Source organism: Lichenostomus cassidix, chromosome 17 (genome assembly GCF_008360975.1).
Source record: "Lichenostomus cassidix isolate B80296 chromosome 17, HeHo_3.0, whole genome shotgun sequence".
Classification (NCBI taxonomy): Eukaryota; Metazoa; Chordata; class Aves; order Passeriformes; family Meliphagidae; genus Lichenostomus; species Lichenostomus cassidix.
The window spans coordinates 5,410,278-5,431,542 of NC_139497.1; the positions used below are offsets into that span (position 1 = coordinate 5,410,278).

At 47.7% G+C, this 21,265-nt stretch overlaps 1 protein-coding gene across 1 annotated transcript; it reads left to right on the forward strand.

Moving 5' to 3' along the window:
* The first annotated feature begins 98 nt into the window (after window positions 1–98).
* Window positions 99–20,007, forward strand: ZER1 (zyg-11 related cell cycle regulator). The gene is made up of 16 exons (XM_085077091.1): window positions 99–760; window positions 4,622–4,885; window positions 5,768–5,918; window positions 6,211–6,647; window positions 7,545–7,721; window positions 8,813–8,927; window positions 9,419–9,565; window positions 9,803–9,976; window positions 10,597–10,812; window positions 11,469–11,510; window positions 11,850–11,969; window positions 12,411–12,526; window positions 12,640–12,828; window positions 13,783–13,880; window positions 14,162–14,264; window positions 15,235–20,007. The coding sequence occupies exons 2-16, from the start codon at window positions 4,728–4,730 to the stop codon at window positions 15,290–15,292; spliced, it is 2,301 nt and encodes a 766-aa protein (XP_084933217.1). The 5' UTR covers window positions 99–760; window positions 4,622–4,727; the 3' UTR covers window positions 15,293–20,007.
* Window positions 20,008–21,265: the final 1,258 nt, after the last annotated feature.

Consider the following 21,265-nt stretch of genomic DNA (forward strand, 5'->3'; position numbering starts at 1 on the left):
CCGCCCCCGCCCCGCCCCAGCATCAGGCCACGCCCCGAACACTAAACCACGCCCCCGAACCCTACCGTTCACTAAGCCCCGCCCCTGCCGTGAAAGCCCCGCCCCCTGCCGGCCCCAGGGCCTCCCGGAGCCCCGCAGGCCTGCTCCCTGCCTTGTCCCGGCTCCCCGCGACCCCGGCTGCGGGACACGGCGTGGGGCCCTCCCCACGCACCAAGCGCCAGCAGAGACCCCGCGGGCAGCACTAGCCGGTCCCCCAAGCACTAAGGAGACCCCCGGGGTGGTTGCGCTGTCCCGGGCACGCTACAGCCCGTGCCAATGGCAGCCGTGAGCGGGGCCCGCGGGAATGTCGCCCCTCAGTGAGGGGACGCGGTGGCACCCGCGCTCTGCGGTGGCGGCAGCTGCGGCCCCTCAGCGAGGCACAGGCGGGGCTGCGCGGACCCATCCCGGGGAGGCCCTGCCGGGACGCCGCGGCCAAGCTCTGCCCCGCGCGGTGACGTCACTGCCTCCGCCGCGTGGCGTCACGGCCGCGTGACGTCACGGAACGTCCCCGTCGCCGCCGGGTCCCCGCAGAGCGAGCGTTCCGGCCGGGCCGGTGTTTCCGGGGAAGGACTCGGCGGCGCTTCCGGCGCGGGCGGAGGAAGTGACGGCGGGTTTGTTGACAGCGGAGGCCGCGGCGGGGGGAGCGGGCCCGAGCAGGACGCGGACCCCGGCCCGCCCCGGGGAGCCGGGACCAGCCGGGACCAGTCCTCCATGGCGCCAGGTGAGTGCCGGTGTCTGTCCCCAACCCGACCCGGGAGCACCGGGCCTGACCGCCCGGGCAGGGGGAGGAACCGCCGCCCCCGGCAGTACCACACGGTGCCCCCGGCACAGCCGTCATGCCCTCCCCGGCACTGCCGAGAGCAGCCGGGCCTCGCCGGGCCGGGTCTCGGGCCGCGGCAGCAGATGCGGCGGTGCCCGGCGGGGTGACCTCTGAGAGCCTGGGGGACGAGGGAGGGCTCGGTTTCGGGGCCAGCGCTGCCCGCGGGGCTGTCAGAGACCATCGCGGGCTGATGGAGCCCCAGCGCCCAGGGAGCCGTGACCAGGGGCTCCCGGGTGTCTTCTCGGGCAGGTGACCCATGGAATGAAAATCCATGATGTAATTCGGTGAGCTGAAGTAGCATCTTTACTGCAGGCAGCTACAGAGATCACATTCCCCAGCGAGCCCGAGCTGTCTCATTTACGATGGCAGTCCTGGCTGCCTGACAAGTTTGGGAGTTGCAGCCTTTGCTGGGATGGAGGACAGTTCGATCTCCTCCCACTTCACTTTCCCTGGTGTAAGAAGGGGTGGTGTTTCCCCACACAGGCAGTGATGACCCATCAATTAATAAAATCACAGTGATTTGCAGCTGCAAGACGCTAGCTAAAGTGACAGTGCACTTTCCCTTCAGAGTGCAACCTGTGCCAAATTCTGCATTTACATTACATTTGTCATTCTGAAGTCACTGTAATCAGCTCATGTCAGTGCACATTGTTTGCCCTTTCCTTGGATGAGTCCCTGATGCTGGAAAAGTCAGCTTTGCCAATCATTTTTGTAGCAACAGCGTAAACGTTATGTGGTTGGCGTAGAGCCACAGTGAGTCAGGCTTGGCTCTGGGCACTGCCTGGAGAGAGGCTGGGAGAGATGATCTGCCTGAAGTCCAAGGGAGAGGATATTGGCACTGGCAGCCCCAGCAGTGCCAGGAGAGGTCCTGAGCCTCACATGCCAGTGCAGCCTGGAATGCTGTAACAATGCAGATGCAGCCTGGAAATAAGCAATACTTGCAAAGAGGCTGGTGGGTCCTGGATGCTGGGGATGGAGTGAGTGGAGCTGCCTGGTTTTGGGTACATCTGGTTTTGGATGGATGGCAGGAGGGTGCTGTTACTGTACAGAGAGAACTGTATGCCCACAGAACAGGGTCTTGTATGTCTGTTCCTGAGGCTCTGAGGGACTCAATTCCTTCATGCACCAAGATGGAAGCTAATCTGACAGAGAAGTAAATTGGAAAAAATACTGGCAGCTGTAGTTCTGGTCACTTTTCAATTCTGGCTCTTGAATTTTCATCATCTTTCATGCATCTGTCTTTAACTCTACCAAAACCCACATGGCACCAGGCAGCTCACTGCTGGAAAAGCACTGGTGGCAGTCACTAGGCAGCTTGATACTGTGTGAAGCTTCCTGAGGAGAACAACTAGACAAATGTTAATGATTTATCAGCATCTCCAGTTCATTTCTTTTTGTCACATAACAGTATTGATCAAGGTAGCTGTTGACACTTTTACTTCCCTCTCCCCCTGGTGACATGTCACATCTTCAGTGTAACTAAGGAGGGAGAGGCCAGCTTGTGTCATGTCCTGGAGAAAAGGTCACAGCAGCTGCTCAGATATCCGTAATAAATCAAGAAGATGAAAGCTTTTCTGTGGTCTTATTTCACCAGGACAGTTTAACTATTCTTGATATTAAACTTCTGCATGGGACTGTGTTGGTGGATCACGGGGAGCTCAGAAGTTAAAGGGCAGCTGATTTCTCCAGGACTGGGATCAACCAGCTGCATTGTGCTGGTCTCAGCAGAGAGGGAACAGAGGCTTGTCAGAGCCACAGGAAGGCAGTCCTTGCCCTCTGGTGCTCTAAGCTGCTTGGACAAGTCCCAAGCACTGGCCGTTTCCAGCTGCACGTGACAATAGATTGTCAATGGGAATTTGTTTTCGAGTTCTCTGGCCATTGGCAGTAAACAGTGGAAGAACACTGGCTGCAGGGACCTCCTGCCTGATGGCACAAGGGAACTGGTAGGGACAGCAGAACACGCTTCCCAGCTGGTTCAGATCTTCCTGTTGATCTTGCCTTTCTGGAAAGATTCTCTCCAGCAAGCTTCAGGCAAAATCTGCGAGAGGGACTTGTTCTGGAGGTGAGGCCGATTCATCTCCAAACCAGACACAGGACAGCTTCCTCCCACCTGCATTCCCTTTGCCAGGACCTCCCAGCCTTTGGGAGAGTATTGTCTCCCAGTGAGACAATACTCTGCACTCAGTAGCCCATTTCAGCCTTGACTTCTCTCCTTACTTAACTCCAAAGGAGGAAACTATGGTTTGTGGAGCTCCTTCTTTTTCAAACTTGAAAACCTTCCATTTTCATTGATGGGACCACATGCACCTCAAAGGAGCTGTTGTGGCACTGTTGAGAAGTCACAGTTTTACGTTCTTGTGACCCCCAGCTCAGCAGTCGGTGACCAGAGGAGCTGGTTACACCCTTAACACCATGACTGAAGAGAGTTTAAAGCATAATTTTTATTATTACTGAGGTTTTGGATTTAGTTTTTTTGCTTCAGCATTAGTTTTTAGAGTTACTAGAGTGATTAAGCTGAGAAATGGGAGTCAAACTCTTCTGTCTTGTACTGATACCATAGGAATGAAGGAAAGAGAGGGCAGCAGAGGCTTTAGAGAAGCAGAGAGCTGGTGACACAAAAGTGTCCTGCTATTTGCAGCTGCAGGATAAAGATCAGAAACGGAATATGGTTAAGGACATTTTGCAACAACTTCTCCAGCAATGGCTGCTCAGCTGTGGTGCAGAGAATAACAACTGCCTCAACAGCATCAGCATTCTTGGGGCCAGCAGGGGCAGACTTATCAATAAGACATAGGTTTTATACAAAAAATAAACATTTCAACACAATTTTTTGTGTCTGTGGAAACATTTAGAAAAGTTCATGTTAGGCTTGCTTATAATGTGATTTGACCCTTTGAGAGTGAAATGTCACTGATGGTCTTCAAGCTAACTTTTCTGCTAAACCCCTCACGGCTCCAGTGAGCAAGTCTTGATACCAGAGCAGTCAGATTGTTTCAAATCAGAAAACAGACAGGGATAGCTTCCCCCAGTTGTCTGCCTCACCCATCTTTCATCCTGTTCCAAAAATGAAGGGCAAAAGCACCTTGCCTTTTTCCAGTTTAGTCATTCGTACTTCTTTGTGACAGAATAGGGATGGTGAGGGTGAGCTGGATGTAGAGATGTCCAGCACAATCACAATCCATGCCTTATACTGCACTCAAAGGGATCCCAGACCAGTCCATGTGTTTCCCTCTGGCTTCTGATTCACTTCACACTCCAGTTCAAGGACTTGCAAGAAGCTTCTGGCTTGGCACTACAGACAAACATTGAGCTTGAAAACGAAACTTGACTTGGAGTGGTGGCAAAAAGAATTACAGGCAGGAGATACAGGGCCACCAGGGCCATACAAAGAATTACCCTGACAGTGAATGTTCTGCTGGTTTATCCAACCCACTCTGAAGGAAACCAAGCAATGTGGCTTCTGCCACTTCCCTTTCCGAGGGCCTTTGTCAGCCAGATAACCCTGCAGTGAGGAAATGTTTTGCTGCGTAGCCTCATTTCCAAACACATCCCACTAACTCGTTCCCACAGTATCCCCTGGGAGTGGGAATATCAAGGAATTAAGGGCACACTGCCAGAGAGGCCAAACTGCTGCAGGTCCTTTTGAGGTCAGCAAATGATGGGCTGTAAATACAACAAACATCCTGCTGGTGTGACAGCTTTGTGGGACACTTGCAGTTGTACCTTTCTCAATGCATTTTTTTCCCCCCTCTCTGCTTATAGCTGTCCTGATGGCCCCATAAATTCATCCCGGAACTTCACCTGAGGGAAAGATCTCCTGCATCAAAAGCTTCCTTCTGCTCTTCCCCTTCCCATAACTTCCCTCAAGATGGCATCTGACAGCCCTGAGTCACTGATGACCTTGTGCACCGATTACTGCCTTCGCAACCTGGAGGGGACTCTCTGCTACCTCCTGGACAATGAAACGCTTCGGCTCCATCCCGACATCTTCCTGCCAAGCGAGATCTGTGACAAACTTGTCAATGAGTATGTTTCAGGCCTGGGGAGAAGCTGCTGTCTGGTTTAGGAAGGAGCTGGGAGCTCAGAGAAGGGGGAGTACAGTTCTTCAAAAAGAATGATGGGAAAAAATTAATAGGGCTGTGTTTTTCCAATTGATCATATATAGACAAAAAAGGGTTTGCATTAACTTCAGAAGGAAGTGTTTCCTTTTGTACTGCTATCATTCTAATTTCTGTGGAAATCATCCTTTCCAAGTTAGTCGTAGCTCAACAAGATCCTGTAAAAAGGGAACTGAAAAGAGTAAACTCAGAGTGAAACACTCACTGCTTCTTCCTAGAATGTCAGTGAGCAACCAAGAAGCCTTCCCATTTCCCACCACTGAAGCATTACAATACGCTTTCCAAGCAGAGAAATAAGAGTGCAAAGTGCTAACAGATGTTAAATTTTAAGGCTGCTGCTCCCATAGATTTACAAAGCAACCTATTTCCAGGGATTTATGTAATTTGGCTGTCAGTCTCTTTTGGCTGAACTTGTGCCCACAGAATCTGGCAGAGAACTTTGGCCAGCTAATTTTCTGAAAAATTAAAAAAAAAAAAAAATCACCAAACCCCACAAATTACTAAATTTAAACGGCTAGAGAAAAAATTCCTGGAGTCTGTGCTTGCCAGAATCCAGTTTGCTCACAAGCACAGAGCCTTGCACAAATCCTTGCCCAAGACATTCCTAGCAATCAGTAGTTCTGTGCCAGAAGAGGTGGTGGGTGAGATCCTTTGCCCCAAAGACTGGTCTGGGTGATTGGCAGGGGCGTGTCAGTGTGTACCCACTCCTCAGTCATATTTCCTTGTCACCAGTGCAGGTGTCAGAGCTGTGGCTGAGCCTGTGCTGTGCTAACACCATTGCCCCACACAGGTACGTGGAGCTGGTGAAGACAGACAGCATCTTCGAACCCCATGAGAGTTTCTTCACCCTGTTCTCAGACCCACGGAGCACCAGGCTAGCTCGAATCCACCTGCGGGAGCACATTGTGCAGGACCAGGACCTGGAGGCCATCAGGAAGCAGGTGGTATTGCACTGACAGCTGCCTGGTCATGTACCAGCATTGCTGCATGGGCAGCAGCTAGAATCCCAGATACCCAGAGATTCCCAAGTTCCATCTTTCACTGTCCAGACTTTTTTTGGGATAACCTCAGCTTCTCTGTTCTCAGTTTTCAGAGCCACTGTTGGGAATGGCATGGGACACTGGTCATGTTGGGTGATACATGGTCTCAGGCTGTCCCAGTGGGAGGTGTGGAGCAAACGTGGTGGGCACTTTACCTGTGAAATACCTCTAACCTTGATTTCCCTTTTTCCAGGATCTTGTTGAGCTCTACCTAACTAACTGTGAGAAGCTGACAGCCAAGAGCCTGCAAACCTTGGTGAGCTTCAGCCACACACTGATCTCCCTGAGCCTCTTTGGCTGCTGCAATATCTTCTACGAGGAGGAGAATCCTGGGGGCTGTGAGGACGACTGCCTGGTGAACCCCACACGCCAGGTCTTGGTCAAGGACTTTACTTTTGAAGGCTTCAGCCGTCTGCGCTTCCTGAACCTGGGCCGCCTGATCGAGGGGGTAAACGTAGAGATGCTGCTGCGGCCACTGGCCTCCCTTGCAGCTCTCGACCTCTCTGGGATCCAGCTGAACGATGTGGGATTCCTGACCCAGTGGAAGGACAGTCTGGTTTCCTTAGTGCTTTATAACATGGACCTTTCAGAGGAGCACATCCAAGTGATCGCACAGCTTCGCAAGCTCAGGTCAGCACATCTGTTCTTCCTTTTTTATCCTTCTCCCGCTGATAGGGAAAGGTCTTTCAGGAATGGTCTACTCTCCTGCTATCAGAGAGGCACCCATTGCTGGGTTCAGCCTCTAAACCTTCCTGTGAGCAGGCTCACTCATTGACTCATTGTACATATCTGACATGTCTAAAGCCAGCCTGAATTTTGCTTGTAAGAAGACACCACTTAGCAGAAACTTCCCATTGGAAAAACCAAAACAAATACGCACGTGACCCCCTCACCCCCACTTGGTCTGCAACAGGTAGAAGACACTTTTGTGAGTGGGATGTTGGCTCCAGTCTCAGGCAGGAGCCAACAAAGTCTCTTTGCCCTGTAACGGACCCCACCTGCACATGATGGCTGGTCAGTTTGTCCCACCACTCCCTCAGCAGCAAGATTTTCCCAAAGCTTAAACATTTAAATACCTGAAAGAAATCAGAATAATGTAATACCCTGGGGTGTAAAAATTATAAGATTGGGGAAGCAGACAAAACTTCTCTAACTTAATTTGTGGGATGAGGCAAGATACGTTTCTGGGGATGCAAAGATTCTCTGGTGCATCTTAATCTCCAGGTAGAAATGCTCAGCTAGCTGCTGTGATGGAGTTTGGAAAAGGCAGTTTCTGAGCCTGGAGCAATTTCCTTTGTGATGTGTGGCCAGATGATTCATTGTGGTCCATTCCAGTAGCCATCTACCAGATACCTGTGTGCTTTGGTTACACACAGGGCCAGCTGCTGCTGCCAGAGCCTACAGAACCACATTCCTGTATCTTGGGAAGGAAATAATGATAAACAATAATCACACTTGGCTCTGGTAGAGAGGCAGAAGCCCCAGCTAATGCTTTCCAAGCTCTGAGATGCTCTCTATCACTTGCAGGCACTTGGATATCTCCCGAGACCATCTGTCCAGTTATTACAAGTTCAAGCTGACCAGGCGGGTTCTAAACTTGTTTGTGGAAAACCTGGTGAACCTCACTTCGCTCGACATCTCAGGGCACACCATGCTGGAGAACTGCACAATCCCCAGCATGGAGGAGAAGATGGGCCAGACAAGGTAAGAGAACAGCAATTACTGACGTCTGCTTGGATGGATAGATCAGTTAAAGATGAGTTAAGAACAGTTCCCTCTTCTAAATTCCCAAATTCTGTAGGTCTAATTAGTACTAAAAGGCAGGATACGACTCTTGCCAGCTTCCCCTAACAGTAAAGACTGGTGTGAGAATCAGCTGTGATTGCTGTATGCAACACATGTAAGGACTTGTAAGAGTAATAAAGAATTCATCCCATCTGCCTGCCTTGCATATCTGAAGTATCTCAGTTCTTTTCCACACACATTCTCCCAGGAATCTCCTACAGGATTTTTTTTCTGAAAAGACTCCAAAGCCCTTTACACATTTCCTACACAAAATACTCTTACCCTTGCTGAAATCCAGGCTCTTTGGATGGAACATTTATACACTGAGTCAATACATCAGCATTCATAGGAGGGCTGAGTGTTTTAGGAACTTAGAATCTAAAGGCCTGTTTTCAGATTTGACCTGGATTCTGGGCAGATCAACCCTTGGAAATCCTGGTGTCGCTCAGCAGAGGCATACTTAGAGGTCTGGTTTTCCAGATCAGCCAAGAACTCTGCCCTCCTATTAAGCACTTACTGAACAGAAGCAAATAAGTGAGACAGTACTGGCTCCTTTTCACCAGAGCTGGTGTAAATGCACTGGCTCTTGGTCAGTAAGGAACATGGCAGCAAAAACAGTGTTCCTGCATGCTCACAGAAGCAGACTTAACATGTCTATCACATTGCAAATATATTGGATCAGGGAAATCCACAGCCCTTTAAGTGGAAATTTTCACCCCAGCTAGTAAATTTCCAGGACAAATTTTACCTGGGAAAGCTGCATCCTGTCTGCAGGAATTCTTACTGCTGATTCCATTTAACACATTCACCCTTCATGCAGGATCACCTGGGATAAATATTTAGAGTTATGTTCAGAAGCAGGTGGCTGGTATAAAATGAGGTGTAGCTATTTCAACTCTGGGTATGAAGCAGTAAGTCAGAGTAAATGGAGGGCTGACAGCCCTCTCTGTGGCAGGAGACACCTGAAGAAACATGGTACCAACATGAATAATCTCATTTTTTCATCCCAGCATTGAGCCAGCAAAGAGCAGCATTGCTCCCTTCCGGGGTCTGAAACGACCACTCCAGTTCTTGGGTCTTTTTGAAACATCTCTATGCCGCCTGACACATATTCCAGCCTACAAGGTAAGAAGGCTGCAGGAATATTGGCAGTAGAAACTTGTTAGAAGTTAAAAGAACCTGAAACTACTGGCTGCCAGTAGAGTAGAGTTTTTTGGGTCTTGGGTGGGAGAACTGGGCTCTGACCTTTCAATAACTACTTGATAATGCAAGAAAACTGTCAGAAAGCAAGACCCCACATCGTTTTTATAAGGGTGGAAAAACATGTCTCTTGGAGAAAACCATGGAGAAATCATCCTACCTGAAGGATGTCTGTGACTACAGAAGAGAGTTTAAGACAGTAGGAGTCCTACTTTTGAATAGCATCCTCCTGGCCCAGAGGTGTTTTTTCTCATCCCTCTGGGCTGAGAAGTGACTCAACCTCTATCTCATCCTGGGCTGCATCTACTGGCAGGGCAGAGGGAAGTGGTACCCTTCAACCTTTCAGAGTTCCCTTCTCATGTTGGTTTTCCTCCTTCATAATTTCTCCTTTGACTCTTTTTGCTCCTCCATGCCAGGTGAGTGGAGACAAGAACGAAGAGCAAGTCCTGAATGCGATTGAGGCTTACACGGAGCACCGGCCAGAAATCACTTCCCGAGCCATCAACCTGCTTTTCGACATTGCCCGCATCGAGCGCTGCAGCCAGCTGCTGAGAGCCCTCCAGGTAAGCCTTGGCTTCACCCTGACAAGGGGAATTTTGCACTCCCAGTCTTTTTTTCCACCCTGGGACACTGTATCAGGCCATTCCGGAGAAAGTTCCAGTAGCGCAGTGGAACTGGGTACCTTCATTTCCTAAGCACGTTCCTGCAGTGCCGCGGCCACACATTCTTTGCTTCGAACAGTTACTCCAAGATGCAGTAGGAAATCCGTGGCACTGAAGCTCCATGTTGCTTCTCTGCAGCTGGTGATCACGGCCCTCAAGTGCCACAAGGATGACAAAAACATCCAGGTGACAGGCAGTGCGGCGCTGTTCTACTTGACCAACTCCGAGTACCGTATGGAGCAGAGCGTGAAGCTGCGGCGCCAGGTCATCCAGGTGGTGCTGAACGGCATGGAGTCCTACCAGGAGGTCACAGTAAGAGCAGCTCAGACTCCTTTGGCTCCCATAATCCTCCTTCCCTGTATCAAGTCTTTAGCCTGCTGTTAGCATTTGGGTCTCCACAGCCTGCAGGGAGTGAGTCAAAGCATAGAAGTTACTGCCCTTGGCCTCCACTCAGCAATGGGAATTACATGCAGAGTGCTCCTTACCCACGTATTATTCGCCAGAAAAAGGGGAGAAAAGTGATGGTAGCAAGGCTCCTTTTTATCAATGGACAGCAGTCAAAGGATGCATGTGACACACATACCCAGCACTGACTGTGGGGTGAAATGGGTGTGGGTATAGGGGGTGTTGAGTCAATGGAAAGAAAGATCTCAAATCTCTGTACTGGAAGCCAGCTGTGTAGAGAGCCCACAGGTGGTGAGGAGCTGGCTTGGAAAGCAATGGGCCTTGGATAATTAGTGGCCCTGTGAGACTGGAGTGACAGTCATGGGGCATGGCTAAAGCACAGCACTAGATCAGAGGGTAACAGAAATCTTAGTAGTTGTAGTCAGGCAAGAAGATGGTTTCACTACCAAGAAGCAAGGAAATATGAGGTGGTGGGGTCTGTGATTTTTGTAGCCACTTGGCCCAGTGTTTGCTTCCTTTTAACCCAGGTACAGCGGAACTGCTGCCTCACACTGTGCAACTTCAGCATTCCCGAGGAGCTGGAATTCCAGTACCGCCGAGTGAATGAGCTGCTGCTGAACATTCTCAACCAGAGCCGGCAGGATGAGTCCATCCAGCGCATTGCTGTGCACCTCTGCAATGCCCTGGTCTGCCAGGTGGACAACGACCACAAAGAAGCTGTGGGCAAGATGGGGTTTGTCATGGTTGGTATGGTCCCAAGGTGTCTACTTATCTGTAACCCAGGCTAGCACAATTTCCTTGCAGCTGTCCATCAAATGCATCCAGCTGTGATCCAACCTCGCAGCATCACAGGAGGGAGCCAGTGTCCCAGCAATGCTGACCTTTCCTGGAACCTACCCCTTTACTTGCTTACTAACACTGGTATAACATCTTATGATTCCAGAGACAGGCTGATGTGAGAGCAGGAGAGCACTGTAACCTTAGACTGACCTCACCACACAGGGTTATTTGCAGATCTGGTACCACCTTGTGACTGGCTCCTTCTGCTGCTCCCCAAGTTTGTATCAGCTTCCCAACTCAACCCATGGCCTCACCTTTTCCAAGAGCTGCAGAGGCCATTGCTTTGGTGCAGTTATGCTACATCCCAGACCTTGTCATACAGATCAAAATTGACTCATCTGCAAACTTAACAGCTCAGAGGCTGTGGCATAGTTCAGCTCTGTGAATACTTGCAACTTTGAACATAACCCAGTCCCACTGGTTTAGAGAAAAATAACCAAGTAGGTTCTCCACAAACGATCAAAATCAGCTATAACCGGCTCTGCAGTACCACAGCAGTTAAGTTTTAGCTGTTAAGATTTTTAACTGTTTCTCACTCTTCCTATTCCTTTGCCCACAGACAATGCTAAAGTTGATTCAGAAGAAGCTGGCTGATAAAACGGTGAGTGTTTCCTCAAAAAAGCATATAGATAGAGGAGTATTTTCTCTTCAGTCTGACGTAGGCATGAAGATCAGCCCAGAGTGCCAGCTCACCTTCTCTAACAAACACAAGACATCTCAGCTGACCTGAGATGTCCCAGGGTGAAGACAGGGGAATGTCACAGGGAGGCAAAAATATTGAACAAAAAAACCCACTTGCTGACAAGTTGAAAGTGAATAAGGTTTTCTTACCTCTGAAGTCATCTAGCCTGTGAACAGTGATGCCAGAGGGGAAACAGATGATTGGTTTGCACCTAGCTCCTGCATTAGTAAAGCTCTAATTCTGTCCCTTTCCCTATAGTGTGATCAGGTGATGGAGTTCTCCTGGAGTGCCCTCTGGAACATCACTGATGAGACCCCAGATAACTGTGAGATGTTCCTTAACTACAGCGGCATGAAACTGTTCTTGGAGTGCTTGAAAGTAAGTTTCTGATTGTCTCTGAGAGATGTTGACAGAAGCAGTGGAGATGCAGGTGCCTGGGCAGAATCCCTGGCTCTACTTCTCTCCAAGCATCACTTCCTACATTGCACAAACAGGAAAGGAAGAGCTTTTGTAAGTTCTTTCTCACATCATTCCGCCCTGCCACTAGAACAGAGAAACTCAGAGTGAACACACCCTTTCCCCATCTTTGCTCAGCCCCCTCAAGCAGTGCAGCAGTGAACAGTTGGCCTGGTCTTGATCCTCTCTTTTCATACAGATCTTAGCACTACAGATCCCATTTGGCACCTGCCAAGGAGCCGTTACTGACTACCCAAAAATACTCAGCCTTTCTAGATGTGCTGTACAGCCTTTTCCCAGGTTGCTTGTTCTCAGCATCACCAGAGTCCTACCTGTGTATAATCCTGTTCCTTGCCTGACCAGGAGTTCCCAGAGAAACAGGAGCTGCACCGCAACATGCTTGGCCTCCTGGGCAATGTGGCAGAGGTGAAGGAGCTCCGCCCGCAGCTCATGACCTCCCAGTTCATCAGTGTGTTCAGGTGAGTGCCTGGCTGGTGACCAGCTGGGCTCTGATCTCTTCTCCTGAACCACCTGGAGACTTGTGAATCTTTGCTGCATCAGCAGCTCTAAGTGATCTCTTCTCTCTTGGCAGCAATCTGCTGGAAAGTAAAGCTGATGGGATTGAGGTGTCCTATAATGCCTGTGGAGTGCTCTCCCATATCATGTTTGATGGTCCAGAGGCCTGGGGGATCTGTGAGCCGCACAGAGAGGAAGTTGTGAAGAGGATGTGGGCAGCCATCCAGAGCTGGGATATCAACTCCAGGAGAAATATCAATTACAGGTGAGGAATGGAAAAGATTGGCCCACTCACCCAGGAGCCAGGATTGTCACAGGAAGGGAGCACCAACAGACACAAAGGAAGAGATGTAGCCCAGCATGGCGGCTCTGTTCAGAGTGAAGGACAAACATCTTTGTGAACATATTCTTCAGTGAGGGTTTCTGTTTGAAACGTGTTACATAAGATGCTGAAATTAGACACTTTGCCTGACAATTCCCATGGGGTAAGTTTGGCAGCCCAGCAGAATTTCTCCAACATGTTTCTGCTGAAATTAAGTAGTTCAGGAAAATCGTGATCTGTCTGGGACTGCCTAGGCATCTTCCTCTGATACTGCTGTCTTTTGCAGTCTGTCCCTTAAAGTCTGTTTGCTTCCCAAAGTCACATGCTTTCACTCTTCTCTGGGGCATATTTAGACACAATTACCAGAAATCCCTTCAAAGGTTAATACAAGTGCTGGAATCCTCTAAACCCCTTCCTGTAAGAGGGTATCAGGTATTCAGAATTCCCTTAGTGCTTGGCAGGGATCCAGAACTGGCATTCCAGTGCCTGTTTACAGTATAGACGCAGTATTGTTGTCAGAAGAAATACAGCAACCCTTGCACATGTGCAGCCAGCTTTGCCTGGGCATAGTTTGACTTCTTTGCCTCCACAGACTGATCAGTGCTGCTGGGTTTCAGCTGTTGTGAGAAAATGCCTAATGGAGAATGGAAATCAGTTCCTGGGCTCAGTTGCCTTCCTTGCAGCTATTTCTCTGGGGAGTGAGTTTGTGCTGAAGTGGTGGGGCCTGTAATCCTGCCAGCACTGCCCTGGAACACAGCCTTGGTGCCAGAATCTTTGACATGCCAATGGATTTATTGCTGTGGGATCTATGAGCAGAGAGTTTGTACTACTGTGAGTGGCAAAGGTGGTGAAAGAAGCAGCTCTTGGATTTTTAACAACTGTAATATTTCTGTGCAGGTCATTTGAACCAATCCTTCGACTTCTTCCACAAGGAATCTCCCCAGTCAGCCAGCACTGGGCCACCTGGGCACTCTATAACCTGGTCTCTGTCTACCGTAAGTTCTCTTCTTGAAATCATATTCCCTGCACTGTAGAAGTTGAGGGGGTGGACCTGAGGCTGTCAGCAGAAAAAGCCTTCCCAGAAAAACCATGTAGGTAGAAAAAACCTTCTTTGAATGATGCAGGAATGTCCAGACAGCACAGGCAAACAAAGCTAATTAGACTTGGTGTGTAGGAAATTCTCTCACTGTTCTGATCCTTCTCCTTCCCCTGCTGCCACTCTTTGTACCCCTGTTGTGAGGGTTCATAAGGACCTGCTTTATTCTTTCCTCTGCAGCTGACAAGTACTGCCCACTGCTGATCAAAGAAGGTGGGATTCCCCTCCTGAAGGACATGATTAAAATGGCTTCAGCACGACAAGAGACCAAGGAAATGGCCCGGTAGGACACCAGTGCACTATCACAACCTCTCAGTTTAGCCTTAATTTAATTTTTATTCTTCCACATCAAGGGAGGCTACCAAAGCAAGGCCTGTAGTGATGTGTATGAGATGTATGAAGTGAACACAGGAGAAAAGGAGGAAAAAGAGAATAAAAACAGAAGACTAGAGGTGTTTATAGGTGGACAAGACACACAGATAATTGCCAGGCAACTGGGTTGTAAAATTGGCTTGTTGACTGAGGGAGCCATGTGGCTAATTGCAGCTCTTAGGCCAATAGTCTCCAGTTATCACTATTCCCCATACTTGGGTGGGCTCCCTGTCTTCAGAACCATACTGGCCTGTCACTAAACTGCTGACTGCACAGTTAAAATGAGAGCATTTTTCAGATGGTAGAGTCCATCACCCTTGCAGTGACACCTTTGGAGTCATCCTTTCAGAGTTTTAAAAGCCAGCTGTGGTTTCTGATCATTGGCAAAGTGAGAGCTGTAATTTCAAACCTGCAGGATGAACAGAAGAGGTGGAGATCTGGGAATACATACCTGGGAGTGGGCAGCAGGTGTTCCCACAGCTGAAGGGTTGCTAAATACTGGAGGGGACTGGAGCCTGCAGAAGACAATCACAGTTACACACAGTGTGTGGGATGGGACAGGTGACAGCACAGTGAAGGACAAACATTTGTATTCATGTGTTTTCCTGGTGGGATTCAAAGGCATCGGAGCATTTGGATATGGGGGTGATGAATGAATGGTCACAACTAGATCTGGATGTGCACTACCATAACTTGACATTCCAAACTGGGAGCTGCTTTTGTGGAGTTTACTGATTTTGACAAAATTTGTGTCTTGGATACAAACAGGACACAGTTACACAGAAATCAACTTTGGGACAGTTCTTACCTTACTGTCCCACAGCTGGGGTGCAATAAGCTTTAAACTAAACCCTCTCTCCTTGTCCTTGTTTTATCCATAGGAAAGTTATAGAGCACTGCAGTAACTTTAAGGAGGAGAACATGGACACTTCCAGATAGAGGCAGTTACCCAATGCCTCTTGCCAGCACTGTATCCAGCTTCTCTCTAACTCACTGTACATAGGGAGGACTCTTTCTTACCAACTCGCCCGTTGGAAGGAAACTTTATGTGTGTGTGTGAGACCCTCAGTAGATGAAGGTGAACAGGGGAGGGGGGAGGGACTTTTTGCACAACAAAATGCTTTCCTTAACTTAGTGGACTTTTTTGTTATGAAGTTTCAGGTTGAAGTTCCGTGTGTATGATTTCTGTATAAAAAGAAAAACAAAAAACAAAGACAACTACATTATGTATCTTTTAACCTTTTTATTTTAGACCACACAGAGAGCCTCAAATGACCATGAGCTTGAAGACCTAGTTGTGTGATCACTAGTGTGACATGTTTATTTCCCACTTTTTAGAAAATTCCCTTTTGCTGTACTGCATGAGGTCCTGTCATGTCTGCAAGAACACCAGTCCTGAATCAGCATTGGTTGCTCAGTGGGGCTACAGGCAGTGATGACTTATTTATTTGGTTAGAGAGGTTGGGGGACACAATACCAGAGAGACAGACCAAATGAACTGGCCTTTTAGTGATATTTATAAATGGAGAAACTAGAGAAGACCTTTCAAGCTAATTCAGTCCCTTAAGGGCTTTTTAATAGAAGACTCGCATTAATGGAACCATTGCTAATTCTGTGTAGGTCCTCTGGAAGCAAGACATTCCCAATAAAGTCAAGAGGTCTGTTTTGTCCCCATTGGCAGAACAGTAGGATCTGCCAGCCCCCCAGCCTCATAAGGTCAGGGATGACCAGTAAAACCAGTTACGTGTTCTTGGCTACACAGAACTTTTCTCTCAAAGGAAGCCTGTGCAACATGGCACAAGGTTTGTTCAGAAAGGGCTACACATCTTCATTCCAGTCCTTCACCACCTTTTTTAGTTGTGTTCTGTTTTGTGGGGAAGGGGTACAAAGCCAGACAGAATATTTCCCTCTGCATAATAAACTCTCCTAGGCCCTAGTCCAGAGTAGCTGTAGCCCTTGTGCAAGTCCCAGGAAGGGGCTGGAGCTGTTCTGCTCTCCCTCAGTCTGTCTTATCACAAGCTGGGCTCAGTGGCACCATAATCTCCCTCCACAGGAAGCTCACTGCAGTACAGCTGCTGGAATTGGAGGTGGGGAGTCTCCAGGCACCTTCTGAAGGGCAATTACAGAAAACAGCACCCTTTGTCCCACCCCAGCATCTTCCCCCTCTTCTCAGAAGCAGAAGGCCCTATTCCTATCTGATTCCCAGAGGCACTTACCAGTGCAGTCCCACTCCCATCAGCAGCATTACTCCAGTTTGTGTGATGCAGGTGAGAGGAGAGTCCCACTGAGATGGTCTTCACCTGTAACACTCCACACCTGTAACGGTTCAAGAAGCTGAAGGCCAAGGTTTGCCTCACAGCCAGGCATTCAACAGCACAGTTGTCCAAATCATAGCCCACTGCTCACCACAGTTCTTTGACAATTCACAAATCCTCCCTTAGAAGTGATTCAGAAAAGGTTTTGTGCCTGATAGAAGGAAGATGAGCCCATGGCCATGCAGGCTGGGACATTTCAGGCCTCTGAGCACAGTAACTCACTGCTCTCTTCCCTTGTACACTTTGCTCTTGGATTTGAGTCGCTGCTATGAGGTTCTGCTAATGCTCAGAGTTCATGTTGTCCTTGTGAGCATGTTAGAGATGGATCCTCGATCCACAAACTGACACTTTAACTGACAGAACACAGCTGCCTGGAGAGGTTTACTTTTACTGCCAATACGGTGTTATTCAATGTCTTCTTTTTTTTTTGCTTTTTAACCATACGTCATTTGTTTTGGTATTGTGAGATCTGTACTTTTTCTTTTAAGTATTTTTCAAACTTATATATATTTTTGTGTCACTTTTGAATTGTTTTCATAAGATTTGCAAAACTTGACAAATTATACTTTTTTGCAGTCGTTTGAAATGTATTTTCCTCTCTCTTATTCCTGTTTCCCAAGAATTTGTATCCCTATAAGCTTTGAAATGGGGAAGCTTATTTCAAGATTTGTTTTCTCTGTAACATTTTGCTAATCTTCCTTCTAGATGCAAAACTAAAAGGGGCTGCAAATACAGCCTTGGTTATTAGGGGTGTCAGGCTTTGCTCCTTAATTCCCAAGGACAGCAGCACTAACTGGGGAAGTTGTTTCATGTGGCAGTGCCACCCACTAGGCTTGCTTCCTTTCCAAGGTCCATGTAGTAAAAGCTCCTGCCACTAAAATCTTGAACCACCTGACAAAAAGCACTCAAAATTCTCACCGTGTTGGCAAGGTGGGAGTGGAGCAGAAGGGCACATCACAGATGTGAAGTACCAAAAACCCTTGTTACCAGAAAGCAGCTGCCACGCTGGGGAGACAGTGGAGCTAAGGAACTCCCATCTCCACTGGAGCAGATCCCAGCCTCTCATTGCAGTCTGAGCCAAGCAGTTGAGCTCTACTCTGAGATCTTGGCACAACTACATTAAAGCTAATGAACAACCAATGGCTTAGTTCCATCTGCCTTGAGACCCCAAAGGCTCGGGTTTTCCAAACCAGTGCTCCCACAATTTCAGCTTTTACTGGAGTCTCACCTGCTGCATCCCAAACGAACAGGATCCACACTGCATCAAAGCTATTTCACACTGTAAAGGTAACCTCTGTCCTCACTGCTCACAGACCCTCAGTAAGCCATACTTCAGCCTGAATCAAGATAAAAATATTTCAATTTCCCAGCAATAAGGAGATGAATGGAACCAGGCCAGGCTGTCAGAAAAGCTCAGCTTGCTAAAATCTGTCACCAATCCCAGGGGAAAGAGGGAACTGTAACTGGGCTGTTGCAGAAAGCCTCACATAAGATTTTGAGTCAGGCCACCAGCAAAGTAAACTCCTGAGGCAGCACATTAAAAGGAGTAACATCCCTGTTAAGAGTGCCATGAGGTTTGCCTACAATCATCAGTGTCTTCAAGATTTTGTGAGCCAAAAAATAAATTTTCCTTCAGTGAGGGAAGAGTATCCTCTGAGCACCTGAGCACAATCCAAGAATTCCTGTAACTGGAAGTTTGAAACTAGTTTGGACCTCAGTTTCCCTAACTGAAACAGGCATAATGCATGGCCTGAAAGCACGTTTTGGAGTGGATTTAACTGGTGCCATAGATCCAGAGCTGAGGACAGAACAGGAGAGTTACCTGCAGACATTATATCAATGTTCTCAAAGTAGGGGAAGGCAAGGTGGCAGATGTTTTATGATGGTTTAATGTAAAAGGGGAAATTGAATACCATAAAATGCTTGACTGCTCCAGGGATGCCTCCCAGGCCTTCCAGCTTTGCTGGATCAGAGGAACAAGCCAGGAAACTTCAACTCTACACAAATTACACAGCCAGTGACCAACCCTGTTCAGAAAACAAGAATGGGGTTCTATTTTTCAAATGAAAATCCAACTGGAGAGAAGTTCATAGCGTGTAAGGATATGGCAGAAGGGCTCCTTGTGCTCAGTAGCTGTTGGCCCACTCAGACACTTCATGTTTTCACTACTACATTTCCTTTAATATTCCAAAGCTTGGCAAGCAGAGCACAAACAACTCAGTAGCACCCTGCAGAGACTGTGCCAACAAAAGAGTCCTCTACCTGGACTGTGTGTGGCTTCCTTCCTGGCTGGAGGCTGCCCTGTCCTTCACTGGCCCTGTCAGTGACCCAGCAGTGCCAGGTGTCCATGTTCTCTGAATTGGTGAGCAACTTCCCACCAGTGCTTCCATTTTACAAGATCTGTGGGAGGAATTGCTCATAAGGATTGGCATCTACTTGGATGATGTTTAAGACCTAGCAGCACCAGACTTTCTCATGTAGACCAAGCCAAGAAAGCACTGATATTTGTGGCAATCAGAACACTGCAGATAATTCTTCTGCACCACGGCTGCTGTTTCCCTGGACCTTCCTACTGAAATTATTCTCTTCAGCACTGAATCCTAACCAGCTTCTCACCTTGGCTAGGCTTCTGCTCCTGTCACTCTGGTCTCTGCAAAAGATGAGTGGGAAGAAAAGTCTTGGAGCTGTGAGTCAATTCCCTCTCATTACCTGAAGAAGGAAATTAATTACCAGTAGGGCAAGAGCTAGAGGGCACTGCAGTCAGGCACTATCCATAGAAAAGACTTTTTCTTGAGACTGTCTAGAGAGGAGTCTGTCACAGCTCAGGTGTTAGAGGACAGCTTGTGCTGGAAAAAGAGAATTAAAAGTAGGGAAACAGCTGGTCTCCATGACAACCATGTGTATGAAGCACAGAGGGCAAAAGTCATCAGGAATGGATGAAAAGCAACATGAGAGCTGGAGAAGAGAGCACTTAAAGAATGAGGGAGATTGCTGAATTGAGACTTCTGCTTTAGCAGACTATGTTTTCATTTCACATAATTGTCACTGATTCTCTGTAACTGTTTTTAAAAAAGTTTTTAAGCTAACTGAATATGTATTTCCTTGTTTTGCAATGAAAATACCCTCAGTTATAATGAGAAAGCGTCTCCTTTTACTCTGTCCATGGACCTGCCTGATGCTGAGGTCTGGTTCAAATGTTTGTACCTGGTGAAACCAAGCAAAAAAAAAATCAAAATACACAACTGTTGCTTCCTTACAATTCTGAATGAATTAACTTTTCTGTTGTATCCGCTGGATACCCGCTGTGATTAAACCTAGTGCTCAGCAGTGTCTTCTTTCCTTGGTCTGTCAGTGTGTTTTATTTAGGTACTTTACTGGTCTATTGGCTGTCATATATATTTAATTAAAAACTAAAGGAACTGCTGTGTGTTGATGATGCCTTTCATCACTCCAGAAGATGCAATACTGCTTGTCAACAGAAGAGAGCCGTAGAGGAAGAGAGCATTGTTAGGAAATTGTGTGAGAGGAGAAAAAAAAATCAGGACAATATTTGAGTGTCCAGATTGCTTGGAAAGCTGTAATGTATCTGCAGCTCACACTCCAGAGCCTGGACTTTATAAGGGGGCAGGAGCTGAGCGCTTCAGAAAAAGCCTCTGGCTTAAAGCACTCAATCTGCTTTAAGGCCAATGGGACTTCATTCTGAAATCGCTGGTCCTGGAAGGGCTCAGTGCCAGTTAATTCAGTGGTCACTGTGGAGTCTGTGAAGGATCAGACTCGAGGTGAACAGGATGGGAGGAGTGCAAAACTGCCTCTGAAAGCATGCCATGTTGTAAGCATACAGAGAGATACCTTAGCCTTCCTGCAGCATGGGATTCCTAGCTGGAATACCATGAGAACCAAGGTTCTCCCCTCAGAAACTTGCTAGTAGAGACCTTCTGGAACTGAGCCTAATTTCAACCAGTCACTGAGGCTGAAACCCTTGAGACAGAGGTCAGTTCTGATCTCTGGAAGACAGGTTTCAAAGCTGAAGGAGAAGATAAAAAGAGTAACATACACCAAATTATTTTATTCACAAAGAGACTAAGAATACATTCCTTAGGACAGATCACGTAGAACATAAAAATGTTTCTACTTTCAAATGGATAATATTATTACTACTCAAATTGCTTTCATTAAACTTTAAAATTTACACCTCTCTGTGAAGAAGGAAAGATAACTACCCACCTTTTTCTGAGCACCAGAACAGCTTGAGGCATCTGAGGTCAGAGAGCTGTAGATTTTGCATTTACCTAGAATTTAAACAAAAGGGTTTGAACGATTGCTGGAAATTTAGTCTGCAATTTTTATTAACATTTCAACCCAGCTGTCTCATGTAAACCATTTAAGTGACCCACACAACCAGGTCCTTTCGTGGCATCAGCAGGTGGCCACTAGCTCATGTGAAGGGACTAAAATAATCAATTTGTGCACAAACAATACCAAGGAATCAACTACTTGTCAGGTGATGGAGGGTAAATTTATAAAAAATACGGTATTTCTTTCCGAAATTTTTTTTGGAAATAAGGTAACAAAAGCAGCAAGGTACATCTATGTTAAA